Consider the following 15,355-nt stretch of genomic DNA (forward strand, 5'->3'; position numbering starts at 1 on the left):
ATTAATTACATTAATGCCCTTAACACACACACACAGCCTTTGCAGTGATCCTCAGTACAGGAATTTGCCTTCTAGCAGTGCAGCCCAGAGCTGGATGCTTAGTTCTTAACTCTATCTTTACTATATGAATCCAAGTCTCTGTTAAGGACAGTCTTATAATGTTAAAAGTGAAAAAACAAACCTGTGGTGCAGACAGAGGTCACAAGCTGATCCATCACATCAATATTCAAGCCTGCCTTTCCAGGTCAGGGGCCAGGAAAAGGAAGAACACATAGAGTAATGCTCTCGTATGATTAGAGTAATTTTAAAAAAAATAGTTATTTTCATCATATTAAATTCCTACTTAGATTTGAATAAATTCATTCTAGCTTCCTTTCACACCCTGCTGCTGAAGCACAGAAAATTAAATACCATGATAAGACAGAGTGACCTTTTGGAGTTTCAATTTACAGGGTCAAGCAGGTACCCACTGGAACCTAATAGAATTGTCACATCAGACTCCACACTGTATAAAAACTTCTTTGCCTCCAGTTTGTACTTGAAAGTAATAATTTCATCTAGCACCAGTAGGAACTGAGGTTTTACATTGAGGAGTAAAGGCAGAAATTCTGACATGAGGGAGGAAATGGGTTCAACCTTTTCTCTAGGATGCTTCCAGTACTTCCTTCACACTCAAAACAAGTCCCAGGGTTCAGCCAGAGCCCATGGTGGTCTCTTCCCAAATGCAGGACAGGGACAAAGCACATGTGGGTGGTAGATAAGGAGAATCATCACTGGAGATGTTAAACAGTGTCTGGTTACTCCCTACCTTTAACCACAGTAACTCCTGCAGTGCTAACTTTCTTCATCCAATTTATATAGCTGCTTTACTTTCCCAGAGATTAACATAATAAACCAATTCAGAAAAAAAGTTTTATTTTTATGAGCTATCAATATCACTCCCTCCCCAGCTTTAATTCCAGCTGCATTAGGAGAAAAATCTCTGGTTTTGCAGCCTTATCTCAATATTTTTATGCCATCAGAGGCAGCTGTCATCTTCTCAATCTAATTACAGGCTTCACCAGGGGAGTGATAACATCCTGGTATCAGTGTGGGTTTGTAGCTGTCTTTGGCACTCCCCATGTTTCATCACCTTACCATCAGCCTCAGCTTTTTTTTTCTTTTTCTGCAGGTGTCTTTTTAATCTGTCATCCCAACACTGCTGGCACAAACACATTGAGGCCAGAGCTGCCCTCCCCTGGGCTCACAGGGGTCAGAACACGGTCTGGTCCCACTTCAGCACAGGCAGGAGGGAAGTTTTGATGAGAAGGAGCAGAGGTCTGTGGCCACCTGCATCTCTCCCCATGATGCCCAGAGCATCTTCTCTCATCCCAACAGCCCCAGGGCTGCCACTCCGCAGGAGATGTAACCCCCAGGTTACAAATGGGGACTATTCTCATTAGGCCAACCCTGGCAATACTGTATTTCTGTCTGTTGCAGGACACTAAAGAGAAATCCCTCTGCATGCTTTCTCTGGTAGACAAAGAGCCTGGACAAAAAGCAATTAGGCTTTTGTCTCCCCCACCCTAAAAGCCCCAGCAATCCAATTCACACCAGCAGAGTTTAATAACACCTTGCACCAAGTGTAGTGGGGAGAGGGCACAGAAAGCTGACAGGCTGATCTCTCCCACTGCTTCCTCCCAACTATTCCATCTTTTCCTAACAGCCACTGGAGGCCCCATGTTCTCTAAAAGCTCACATACCTCCCCAGGAAGGGGCTCACATGGGCATTTCCTTCCCCATTTCCCCCTCCACGTGTACTCTCACAATAAAGTGGTTCAGGAAACTGGAACCAGCCCTGAAATGAAGCATGAAATAGGTTCCATGATTCCAGATAGCCAGGTCCATGTAAAGCCTTGCTTGGCATTTGCATTATAAGAACAAATCCTGTACAAGACTCTCTTCATGCTTTATACTCTTGCATTAATTCACGAAGTGCCATGTATCTAGCATATTTTATTATATATGAGAACCAGGCAGATTAAAAGTCTCCACTGAATATCACATTTGCACACTCAAGGCTACCTCCTTAGGCCCTATCTAGGCTTAGAAGTCACACCTGGTTAAACTCAGCTCACCTTTTTAACCAAGTTAGTTAAGCTAGCACAAAGTGTCATAATTTTCTTTATGCAATTTATCTCAATTTAGCTTTAACCTCTCCATTGCTAATAAAAGTTGAAGAGCAATACAGCTGGTTTAAAGGGAAATTCATGTGCTGCCAGGAAGTTAAATACACTTGAGTCCTTGGGGTGTAGCCACCCCCTTGCTGAGCTGCCTTGTCTGTCCCAGTCCCAACATCCCACAGGACCAGCTGCAGACAAATCCCATCAGTTTAAAATCCACTGCAAAAGAAGGAAATGCAACTCCACACATTAGCAAGCTCCTAAAAACAACTTTTCCTGGGCAGGAGCAGCAGCCTGAGCACTGTAACAACATCATAAGCAGACTGGGATTCTCCTGTGGTCAGTCTCTTTCTAGAGCAGCATCAGTTCTGCATCCATCCACTCTCAAACATTCCCATCCTCCTGATTTCAGCTCCCCTGTTGACCAGATCCTTCTGCTCAGTTTAGAGCTTGCTCTTACAAATCAGACCCCTCTTTCCAAGGCTGCTGTTGGAGCCATTTTCCATAGTACCACACCCAGGGCTTTGGAGATGAAGGCAATACAACCAAGCCATGTTTCTAACAGGATGGTTACAGCAGAGTGTGCAAGGAGAATAAATAATCTTCTATTCCTTTGGCAACACTATGGATCCACAGGCTGGAATTGTTAACACAACTTCCTTGTAAAATTAAAAGAGAAAACACCCATCAGTAGGACCACTACCCTGCAACAACTAATTCTTAACTTCCTCTAAATCACTGCAGATTGGGGAACAAAACTGAAAAAGGGATTTTTAATTTTTTTTTTAAAGCAAACTCCTCATTAGTGAACCTCTACATGTACACTTTAATATGCTTTTGTAAATTAATTAATGATTCTGGAGATTTATTTTTTTTCCAGGGGACATTATTATTTCAGCTGGAATCTCAGGCTGAATGCTGATAAGCCTCTTGAACTTTGCAAAACCACTTGTCAAATGTAGCAAGATGAGAATTCATTAAGGTCTTCTAATTAAAAAGTACAAGGTCCAATTAAGCTTTCACTAATGTGCTACATAGCCCAGTTAAACAATGGCATGCTGAGGATTTTCCCACCCCCACCACCACTGTTTTATCACTTAAGTTCATCTCCAACTGGTGGTTTGGAAGAATTTCTCTGGCCATCAGAAGCAAGGATGAGAACTTGTGTGGACAGCTGCAGGCTGTTACATTAATACTTTGGGACATCTTATTGTTCTGCAACTGAAATTGTTCTGAGACACTCTTGGACTCATTAATAGTGTTTCAGAGACTGCTTTTCCCTCTCCTTTGCGTAACGGATTCACTTCCAATTTGCACACAGATCATGTAGAGCAAGATGCTCCAACTGATGTTGATTATCTCATTATTTGAATCTAAAAAGGCCCCTAATTCCCAACAAGGAAAATATGCATCCTCTCATCAGCTCTAAGGCTGCCACACTGGACTGCAGCCATGCTTCACAGCAATTCATACCCTGGTTTTATTTCTGGAAGACACAGCTTCCTCTTTCTATAAAAGATGTAGAAGAAAATTAAGTTGCCTCTTGTTGCTGTCTAAGACCCGATTATTTAAGAGCTAAAAATACCCTCCTCATGAAGTGAAAAAGATGAACCAAACATTTTTGGATTTATCATCTCAGCTCTGTAGGACACAAGAAATCCAGGCAGTAGATAGATATCTCAGGAAACTAGTAAGGAGCTAAAAGCTTTAAGTGGAAAAATTGCTTGATGCTGAGTTCCAAAGATCACCTGTAGGAAGATCAGATCCTCAATATGTACTGAAACATCTCTGACCAGAGTCTCAAAAGTGGACAAAGGTTAACTGCTCAATAAAGTGACCCACTAGAACAAATGGAAATGCAGAAAGAAAAGTGAAGCATTTTTAAAAACAATACTTCCAAATCATTGTCTGTTCCATGCTCTGACCCAGGCATGGGGCAGTTTTAGACATATTATTTGATAAATCTGTCTTTGCCCCTCCCACTTCAACCAAGCTCTTGTACCTCTGACCACCACGGGGACAAATCACAGAATAAAGGACCTGATCTCATGCTGCTCCTGCACTGTGCTCCACCAGCCTGCTCCAAAGGTTTCACATTCAAAGAAGTTCTCCCTGTCCACGAACCTTCTCCTCCCTCCACAGCCTGGTCAGCATCCAAGATTCACACACTATCCACAAAGATATTAAACAACTCAATCTTGCTATTTAGCCACACCAAAGCTCTGCTGCATGCTGCACTCATCAACAGGAGAACTACAGCTGCATTTGCACCCAGGGACACAAAGATTCCACCAAGATTCACTTGGAAACCATCCCTCACCCAGACACCATCTACCTGCCAGAGCATTCCCTTCAGACACCAGTTTTTTCCAAAACCCAAATTCTACAGTTTGTTTCAAGAACAGGTACTCCTTACTAACACATTTTAAATATTAACACCCCTTTACCTGTGTGACTGACTGCTCTGTCTTGTAAACCATCTCCTTTTAAATATGTATGCATTAAACTGAAAGACAATAATGGCCCCAGGGAAGTTGCATTCCATCAGGCAATTACCTATGTTTTTAAAATCACTGAATAAGTAATTCACATAACCCATTTCTCCTGCACATAACAATAAACAATTTTATCAGCTACGCCCTGCTTGGGCTGTTGTGTACCAGCTCGTTTTATTTCTTTGAGAACCAGCACTAACCAGAGGAATTAATTGACATCATAAGGTAGTGGGAGAGGGAAGTATCTGCTCTAACAGGAGCTGACAATAGCATATTTCTAAAAGGGGAGTGATAAAACTATGTCTCTTAAGGACTCAAGGACAAGTGGGCTGATTCCATCATATAATTCAATAGCCACTCAAATATGCAGAGGACTGAGGAAAGCACCAAGCTGAAGTCTTTCTGCTCTGAATTTCTTTGCTGTTGAACACATATCAGAGGCTCAAAGCAGTTTCCAGGACTCTCTCTATTTGCATGCCACTCAGATCTGCACATGTAAACCTGAAGTTATAAACAGGCAATAAAAATGAAGAGGGATTCACATTACCAAGTACACCCAGTTACAGCCCTGAGGCATCAAGACTTTCTGGATTAAAAAGACCGGAGGTAGACACACTGTGGTATCACTACCTTCTCCTTCTAGTCAAGCATCTGGGTGCTACCAGTTTGCCAGGACCCTCCCTGAAACATTTGACCACTCCTGACCAACTCCTCTCTACTCTTCCTTTGCTGACTGAGGTATTCAGCTGCCTGCTTCCATGCAACTGATATTTTGACATAGCCATGTCAGTCTAAGTTGTTTGTATGGAAAAGAGGGTTTGGAAGAGGGACTCTAGAAGCCTGGATGGTGCTCACAGCCCTGCCACAGCCACCAGTGCAAGCACCCACTCACCTCTCCTCCTCACTGGATCTCCACGAGCTGCCACTGTCCAGCATTTCTGAAACTCTAAAGTATAAATCAGAAGTATAAATACATCTACTTTGTTTGTAACTATATTTTGCAAAAAGCTATGCAACATCTGACATTTGCATGAGATCAAATTATATCCATTAACAAAGCTTTTTACAGTGCTTCCAGCAGCATAAAGGATTCAAAGAAACAGCCTCAAGGCATTGTATATGTTCTTAATATATCTGTGCTTCTAAACTATCTTTAATTAATGAAATATCCCAAAATAACTTATTAATAAAGATCTGTGGGCTTTGTAAACTCCAGACATTTTGCATGAATTAAAGAACAATATAATGAAGCTTTAATGAATACAAAGTCAGTTAATGTAAAATTTATATGTAGTGTGCAAGAGGGGAAGGAATTTAAAAGCACTTTTAATCATCGGTTATTGGCAGCTGGATAGCTCATTTTTACACTTTTCTGATGGATGTTTGGTATTTATATGATCATGTTTATCCCAGCCAGCAAGGTATATTGCCTGACTTGGTACAGTCCAGCAAGTCAAATAGAACCCACTCATTTTAAGCTTCATTTGCTGATGAGGCATTTCTGCATCCTGCAGTCAAGGTGCAGCTGGTGGTCCACAATGTCTGTGATTCAGAGACCACCTCAGAGGGACCACCTCACCTCAGTTTCACTCTTACTGAGTTATTACCAGCAATATTTGACATATTCTGCATCAGCCTTCAGCTTGCTGGAGCAAGAGCTGAGATCTATGAGAGGGTGGAGGAAATAGAATCTTTTTTACTAGCAGCAGCTAAACTTGAGCATCTAGATTTTGTCTTAAGTAATGAAGCACACCCCTTTCTCTGCAGATTTCTCTCTTTCAGCAAAATTAACATATTGCAACCTACAGTTTCTTCCTGCACTGGCACAAGGCACATTTTCAGTGTGTTTTCATCCACTCCTGTTCACCTGTGACCTTCTCAATGAGCCAGCCACCCATATGTAACCAGCAGCAACGTTTTACTTGTCCTGGGTTCAGCAAAAGAAAGCAGGATTAAGCTATAAACAGAAATGATTTTGAGAACAATGATTTTGTAGTGGGTGGACTTGGATAAAAGCCATTAAAATCTGTAAAAAAATTAAGCTAAGAATTATTTCATGACATCCAAGCAGAAGGGAAGTAAAGCGAGACATTACAGAGCAAAACTTTAAACAAATATAATATATATTTATATAAAGAATCAATTTATTTTAATTAACTCTTTACCAATGCTGAAAGCATTCAACACATCCATGATTTTAATGCATTAAATATTTAACCCAGAAAATTCAAATAGCGCAGGAGATATTGAATGCCAGAGTTTTGGTACAACTACTCCAATTCTATTTTATGAAAAAGAAAACTATGTTTTAGTGCTTCCATTTCACCATTTTAGTATGCTCATTACAGTATTTTTCCCTTTATAAACTGGAAGGATACAGAGCTAGAAAACAGTCTTTCACTTTCAACATTACATTTAGTAAAAAAGTTACAAAAACATCAGCTTTTAATAAATGAACACACTGGAATTCTTCAGCTAACATTACACTGGACTGTAGACTTACAGCCAGGAAAGAACTTCAAAACAAGGAGAAAAATGCTGTCTTCAACTGCAATGATGTTAATCCAGAGTAATGACAGTAAATTCCATGGAAATAACCTGGAGTTACACCAGGGATAAGGAGGAGCTGATTGCTCCCTCACCTTCTGAGCCTCCAGATGTCTGTCAACTAAAAGCTCAAAACAATAGGAAGGTTACATTGCAAAATAAAGCAGCGATTACCTTTCAAGGGTACCATGAGATATTTCAAGACTTAAATTGATCTGAGTCAAGTCAAGTGGGTTTAGTGCATTATGATTTGGCTTTATAAAAACACTTAAATGCACACTACATATAGAACACTTTCATGCTTCGCAGTCAAGTAGTTAAAATCATTATATTCCTTTACAGGTGACTGAAACATATGGACTGAAAAAAAAATTTGCTAAAATTCTAGTTTAAAAAAAGAAAGCAATTATTTCATGAAAGAAATACTCTATTTGCAACTTTAACTTATGCTACTGGTGCTCCACTTTGATGGGCTGCTGATGTAAATCTAAACAGAAAAGATGCACTCATATATAAATATATATATATACATTAAAAAAAAAAATTAAAATCAAAACAGGCAGGTTTCTCCTTCCAGGCTGGAAAAAAACTCCAAGATACATGGCATATTTAACCAATAAAAGGGAGCTAAGCTTTACCCAAGCCATTCATAATGCACTTAATGAAATAGTTCTGGTATTAAATAAAGCTTTTTCTTTACATACAATATTGGTATACACAAAAACAAAAAGAACAGACAGATGCAAAATTAAAACCCCAACCAAGTGGGGTTCAGAAGTTCTGAAGCTCAGGAATATTTTGGTACAGGTCCAAAGTCTCTGGGTTTGAGAAAGCTCCCCGCTGCTCAACTTGTTTCCCTGCAATTATTTGCTTCACAGCTACTTCCACTTTTTTCCCATTTATTGTATACTGAAAAACAAAACCAGCAATGATAAAATTACTGTTCATGTAGTAGCTTTGTGGAAACATTAACAGCCCCCCCAATCCCAGAACTCAATCAACATTTAGCAAAATGTCTTCCCTTCTCTGTTTACTTGAGGCACTAGAATCTCCTCTTTGAATTCCACTTAGTTTTTAAGTGATTTTAAGAAGATATTGTTGTTTTTAGTTTTTTGTTTAGTGATACTGTGAGAACATGATCAAGCTTCTACTTAAACAAGAGAAACCAAATCAGAACCGTGGTATAAACACTTAAAATCTTCCATGCTTCATGTTCTGACACATCCATTTTCCCAACAATATATAATTTTTAAAGTGTAGGCTCAAAACCCAAGTCCAAATCCATTGGACTTCGGGAGAAGAAAGCCATGACTTTTGTATCTGAAATGGACAGTCCTTTTCTAATAGGATAAAGTGAAACACTGAGCTTAAATGGCCCTCAGCACTAAAATATTTCAAAACCAAGCATAACAAAGGCTTCTTCTCAACATAAAAGTCACAAATTTATTATACTGGGTAACTAAAAGCAAGGATACTATGGACAACAAACCCCCTAATCCTTTTCTTGGGATCAGACCACTGACTTCTGACTGGTACAGTTCAGTAAGGAGAATCTACACCAATGTTAACAGGAACTCTGTCAAGGAACATTTTAGAAGCTGATCTGTGCTTCCACAGGCACCAAGGCTACTGCTGCATGAGGAACCCAGCTTGTTCCTGACCTCCAAAGCCACAGGAACCCCTGAACTCCAGGCACCACCATTTTTCATTAGCAATCTTCTTGAGCCAGGATAAATAATCCTCAGCTCAATACATTCTTGCAGTATCCATCTTGATACCACTTCAAACTGGTCCTTATTGAATGTAAAGTCACATGTAACCCTAAGTCTCCTGAACCATCCTAACCAACAACTCTTCCTCCTCAATGCTTAGCAATCTCATTTTCACAAGTGTGCAGCAAAACCAGCACCTCAGTGGCCTCCAAGGGAACTGCCCCCTTTAAAAAGATCAGGCAGATTGTTAAAAGCAATTTTTTTTTTACTTTAATCACTAAATCATCTTGTGAATGATGACCAGAATAATTATTTCTGGTCAAGACAGGTCTAGTAAGATTCATACTAGTAAGTTACAGTATGTTTTTTGCCACCTGGATACCTCATTAAAAGCATGCTTTGTATTACTGACATCCTAACTAGTTCAGAACAGCAATACTATTTCTACCAGTATGTGTCAGTACAGTCAGCATTAGATTATCTTTTCAGGTGAGGATTCAAATAAATTTCTAAAAGCTGCAAAATAGAAAGGTTTCCCTTCCAAGCAAAACTTTAAAAGAAAGAAGGGAGACAGCTTTGATCACTGTACCCTGGCATATTTACCTGAAAGGTAATTAAAATTCAATCAATTGTAAATTCAGTCAAAGTGTGAATTAATTAATGATCTAAGTAGGCTTTCCTGAGGGGCAGCCCATCACAAACATGTCACTGCCATCACCTTTGTGGTGCACATTCAAGTGATTTACACACTTTGCAAGTTTAACACCTCATCCAGAATTTGCAGCCCAGAAAATCTAGACCTCAGCATTTAACAGGTGCAGGGGATTTTACACCCATGCAAAGAAAACATTTTGAGCCAAGAATTATATGCCAGCAGTGGCTTGAAATAGAACTCTACAGTTCAGAGCCAGATTTCTGTGTGCACTTTGGAAGCTGCTAGTCCTGAACCCCAGACCTCTTTCAGAGGGGAACCAACACTAGCAGTAAACAGGTATCAGAATATCAGTTTCTCAAACCTTTTCTCTACACACTCACATCTGTCCAAATGGACTTGAGATAACTACACTCTGCACCCCTGTTCTGCTGTTGAGGACTATAGAAACAGGAATTCAAACTAAAGAGTTCATACAGAAAAGAACACCTGAGTAACAGCTCCAGAAGACTTGAGTACGCAGAACCCTCAGCTATACAAATCTCTCCCTCCGCTTCCAGAAGTGCAAAGGTTTTTAGTTACTGCTACAGCTGAGACAGTGATAGAGCTTCAGTTAAAGTGGCTGAATAGATGTAGAAGTAAAATGGTTTTCAGAAAGATTTTAATAAATTAGTTCAGTGCTCTCAGCTTTCATAAGAAAGCCATTCAAAAGAGGAAAACAAAAAACAAAATAAGCTTTGGGTTGACAGAAGAGCTAAAGTTAAATTACCTTTTTAATATTTTCCTTCCAAAGGTTTAAGTTTATATTGCTGAGAAAATGCAATATATTTATAAACTGAGAAGGGGCATTTTTAGATATTGTTAAAAAACAAAAACATGCTTGACTGAAGAAGAGATGAAGTGATGTTGCTAGGCAACATGGACAAACTATTTATAAAGCTCGCATACACTTTTGAGATGCTAAAATTTCCATGCATGTGGGTTTGAAGAGCAGTGACAACTGCTCCTTAATTACTATTCAAGGTGACAAAGAAAAAAGTAGGCAGCATTTTTCCTGACATACCGGAATGCCTTTGGTTTCTAGGATGAGGCTTGGAACATGCCTGGCAGAAAGTGCTACGCGGATCGCATCGCGAATTCTTTTCACCAACTCCTGGCTGAACGTGTGGTTTAATGCCATCTTCAGAAAGAGTATCACCCTCTCCTCACCATCTTTGTTGTACTGAGGGACACAGAGGCTATCTGAAACCTCCTCAAAGGCTTCAACTGAAAATAAAGGAAGAGGCCTTATTAAGACTTGCATTTGTGTATTACTCTGCAGGAACATTTTTTTGTCGTTGCACCAAAAGAAATATTCCCTCCCCTTGAGCTGCGAAAGCAAAGCAAACATCCTGGAAATTCTACATTAGTCTCATTATTCTGCAATGAGCTTCCCCTCTGGGATGCTCTGAAATTTTAACTCCTGCTCAGGTGAAAATCCAGGTTTAAAGGTCATGTATATTCAGGCCCAGAACAAGACGAAAAAACTGCTAACTTTTAAGATGGATAAGTCATTTTCTTTGGCTTTCCTCACCATCCCCACTGCTGCATAGAAAGAAAAGAGAAATTAACCAAAAATTTCAGGAAACCAACCAATTTCAAGTCCAAAACCCAGAATTTTACTGAGTGCTAACGTGCTCTGTGCTGTCTTTCATTTGAAAAACGGTAACACTTTTATTACTTAATCCTTCCAAACACCTTTGTAATGCTTCTATTTCAGATTTAAAGCAACAATATCATAGCTGAAAGAGGTGGAAAGTCAATTTCATACCTATGTTATAGATTTCAGAGCTTCCAAATCTCACGCCATTTGGATTTAATGTGCCATCACTGAAAATTACACACAAAACAAAAGCAGCATTAAAATGTCATTACAGTTTGATGAAAAGAGAAAAACCAAGGCAATTAACCAAGTCTCTACATTTCATGCCGTGAATATGCAGCCACACTAGAAGCAGAATTTAAAAAGAATTTGATTCAAGAAGGCATTTTGCTCGTTAGAATGAGTCTCAAGATTAATTAACCTCTCCTGGTCCCTCCCCTTTCCAGTGGCCTACAAATACACACACACCACTGACCACAAAACAGGCCAAGAAACTCTGTAGTACTCTGATATTACAATCATTTATCCTTACTTTCCATCCTCTTTTTGCTGGAACTTCTTTTATAATTAGCAGCCTCATCATTGAGCATGTCTGTTTGTGCCAATACCAGACACATCCTCAAGGCATTCAACTTTGTATTTAAAAGTTGCTTTTCTGTGATCTTAATACCTGACCTCCTGTAATTGTGCTTGTGGTCATTGGCATTCAAGTTTTCTTGTAAAGCAAATCAATGGCAAAACTAAGACAAGAGAAGGTTCTGGATTCACCACCTTGAATGTGCTGCACTCTCAATTCAGACTTTAAGATGATCATTATAAAACAGGGAACACAAACCCAAGTCAATACTGTCTTGTGTTCACATACTCAAGAGCAAGGCAGAAGTTCAAAATAGGCTTCCTTACCTGTAATCCAGCTGCTCTGATTAATTTAAGGGTTGACATTGACAATACAGGATTTAACACCACTCATATAAAGCTAACAGGCATGACAGAATCAGGTATGTTATGTTCTGAGGGGAAGTTTGCAAATTTTAACTTTTGCTCAGAATACTTTCACCAAAAGACTATACCTGCGACCCAGCATGACAATTCCTCCTGTCTTGGGATTAATTTTGCAGTAATCACCATGGGCCCAAATACCTATTAATGAATGACAAAGGTTAAGCAGCTGATTTGTTAATCCTCCAGGCACAGCAGACATTTGTCTAACTCCTCATGTAACTTAGGAAAATACAGAGCAAGTGGTTTCACCATGAAGGAGGGTGCTACCACCTATCTGGGAAACATCAGGATCCAGAGGGATGTGACAAGGTGCTGGCAGACAACCCAGGACACCACAGGGAGCAGTGAATACTTGCTGGGGTGACTCTGAATCCCTCCAGGTTTTCCTAAGCTCTACCAGGTCTCACTTTGCTGCAGCCTGACCCTCCCTGCATCCAGGGAGTCAAGAGATGCAGCCTGGGTGCTCCTGCTAGCCTGGGTGCTCCTGCCAGCCTGGGTGCTCCTGCCAGCCTGGGTGCTCCTGCCAGCCTGGGTGCTCCTGCCAGCCTGGGTGCTGATATCACCCTGCCTGCTAATGCCAGCCCAGCTACTTAGCTGGCACCTGTGCCACCATCATGAGCAAAGGTGACTGCTTCCCCACCTACTGACACCTGTTTGGGGACAAATGCCAGCCAAGAGAATCCAGCTCATACCCAAGTTTCACCTTCACTGAGCTCTCTGTGGGAAGAAAAGGAAAAGCCCCTTGCGGGGACCTCTGACCTGCTGTTGTCACCCCATCCTGCTGTCCCCATCACCCAGACCTGGCAGGAAGCACAGGGCTAGACAGGGTCCCCATGACCCTCCCTGCCACATCCCCAGGGCCCAAGGCTCTGGTTTGGGCCTTGTGCCACGCTGGCAGGTGGTGGTCACACCAGTTTCCTGCCCTTCCTACCCGTGTGTGCATGTGGCTGTACCCCACCATGCTGCTGGGATGCTCCAGAGGACACCTGGCGTGAAGCAGCAACAGAAATGAAAAGAGGAGTAGCTCACACATTATTAGTATCAAACCCCAGGTTATCTCCTGAATGCGTCCTTGCATGACTATGCAGCATCCTTTGGAAAACAGATGAATAGCTGCTCTGAACACTGTATTTTGAAGAAACTGCAATTATCTTTCACAAAGGTAACAGTATCCCCACCAGTCCATCTTGATTCACTTTTGTGATATACAATTCTGTGCAAAAAGCTTTCTGGACTTGTACAATAGGTATCAGTAATTCCCAAGGGAGCTTAATGTTCTTATTTGCATTAATGTACAATCTGATTTGACTTCTCAGAGCTGGAATAACCTTTTTTTTTCCCCCCTTTAAGATTAATACCACTACAGCAGGCTGCCACAAACAGAAACACAAGCCAATTCTATTCAGGTTTTTCTAATGAAAAAAGAACATTTCTTATTTAACCATTACAACCTCAAGCCCATTTACAAGGAAAAACAGAAAAGTTGGTTCAGACAGAACCACAGTGATCTCAGTCTGTCACTTTTTTTTTTTCCATTTGTTGTCAGGCTTACATGCAGACTGTAATTTCCACATTCCCTCAATCTTCCCATATGATTATCTCCTGCTGCACATCCTGACTTCTCTTGTGAAGATACAGAGGGATTCAATACAGAGGGATTCTGTATTGTTGATATTTATAAAATAGCTTCCAGCTCCAAAAAGACACAGCTTGAGGCCCTGCTCCTACAAAAGCCTCTGCCCAGTAGGCAGCAGGGAGTTCAGCATCATTATGCCACCTAAGCAAAACCTCTGGATGAGTGGAGTCCTCCACAATTACTAGGAAAAAAGCCTCTGGCCTGCAGGAGCTGTTCCTTTACTCTTCCCACCACTGGAAAACTGTATGAATGCAGAATATACATGTCTGAGACAGCATATACTTAAACATCATGCTAATGAGGTGGAAGGTCAGCTCTTATCCCTTAGGATTCTCTGCTCCAGATAGGTAGGAGCAGTCTGGCAGAGGTGCAGTAGCACTCATTAATGGAGGGTTGTACCCCCACCTTTTCAGCATTTTCATTTCACACTCATGCCAAGCAGTCTATGTCTGCACTACAGATCATCAGGGCTGTTACAATCACATTTGCTTAATGAGAGCAGGAGTAAAATGGGATTAGAGCTTCCTGAGATTTTTATTAAACGGATTTGGATCCAAATTTGAAACACAGCAGTAGAAAAGATATTGTGAAACATGCCATAGAGTTCTGACCCTAGAAGTCTAGATTCAAAGCTGCACCTGCCTGCCACTGGCAAGAAAACACCTGCACCTTCCCAAGAGCAGCACTACAATCTATATTCTTAGTCAGTTTGAGCCGTGTTCAAAGTCTTTCATTACATACCTGGAAATTTTGAAAAATAAGCCTTTCTGTATTTGCTCCCATTCTCATCATTCCAGAAGTGAGTAGGCTGACAAGGGATAGGCTTGGTACAAACCAGCTCTCCACTTTCACCCCAAACTGGTTTTCCTGTTTACAAAAAAGAGGATATATCCTTCATTTCCTTTCTGTAAACAGAGTACCACAGCAGAGCATCTACTGTTATTATTTACGTGCCAGATGCTGATGTAGAGATGAGCTGTGATCAGTGGTGTTAACAGCTGGTGTTCAGTTCCTCAAACTCATCCCTATCTGAATCTCAGTAACTTCAGGAGTTACACCACAGGGAAGGAGCAAGCCTGGCATCCACAGCAACATAAAAAATTAGCACACGTGCCAGAAATTGGAATTTGACCTCGATAAGATTTAGCAGAGCACAGGAAGGAGAAGGGCCTTTTTACACATTGATTATCTTCACTAGACTTCTATATAATCCAGATACAGGTTTTGTAGAACATGTTTCTACAGTGAAATCACCTGACATCTGACTGTTTATTCATCTAATGAATTAAACTTAAGATCACACAACTCCTGTATTTTGTAAGTGTACATAATATTTTGGATAATGGTTACCTTCATCATTCCATGCTTCTACAGCCATTCCAAGATTTCTGGCTTGAATTTCTCCTTTGTAAACTGGAATTGTAACATTCTGACCCATGAAACATGAAATTATATCTGTTCCACCTACAATAAAATAAGTACATTTAGAATACACAACATTTTTTGG

At 40.6% G+C, this 15,355-nt stretch overlaps 1 protein-coding gene across 2 annotated transcripts in view; it reads right to left on the bottom strand.

Moving 5' to 3' along the window:
- AACS (acetoacetyl-CoA synthetase) overlaps window positions 1–15,355 on the bottom strand; it is a 103,673-nt gene that overhangs the window by 60,855 nt on the left and 27,463 nt on the right. The window contains exons 13-18 of one of the 2 annotated variants that reach the window (XM_071763707.1): window positions 15,199–15,312; window positions 14,590–14,715; window positions 12,281–12,350; window positions 11,379–11,437; window positions 10,632–10,834; window positions 7,960–8,113 (exon numbers count right to left, since the gene is read on the bottom strand). In XM_071763707.1, the coding sequence (XP_071619808.1) occupies window positions 7,976–8,113; window positions 10,632–10,834; window positions 11,379–11,437; window positions 12,281–12,350; window positions 14,590–14,715; window positions 15,199–15,312 (710 nt within the window). In that variant the 3' untranslated portion in view covers window positions 7,960–7,975. Of the gene's footprint in view, window positions 1–6,762; window positions 8,114–10,631; window positions 10,835–11,378; window positions 11,438–12,280; window positions 12,351–14,589; window positions 14,716–15,198; window positions 15,313–15,355 lie in introns of those variants that run through there. The other variant, XM_071763706.1, reaches the window with a different exon arrangement.

This window comes from Heliangelus exortis, chromosome 19 (assembly GCF_036169615.1).
Source record: "Heliangelus exortis chromosome 19, bHelExo1.hap1, whole genome shotgun sequence".
Classification (NCBI taxonomy): Eukaryota; Metazoa; Chordata; class Aves; order Apodiformes; family Trochilidae; genus Heliangelus; species Heliangelus exortis.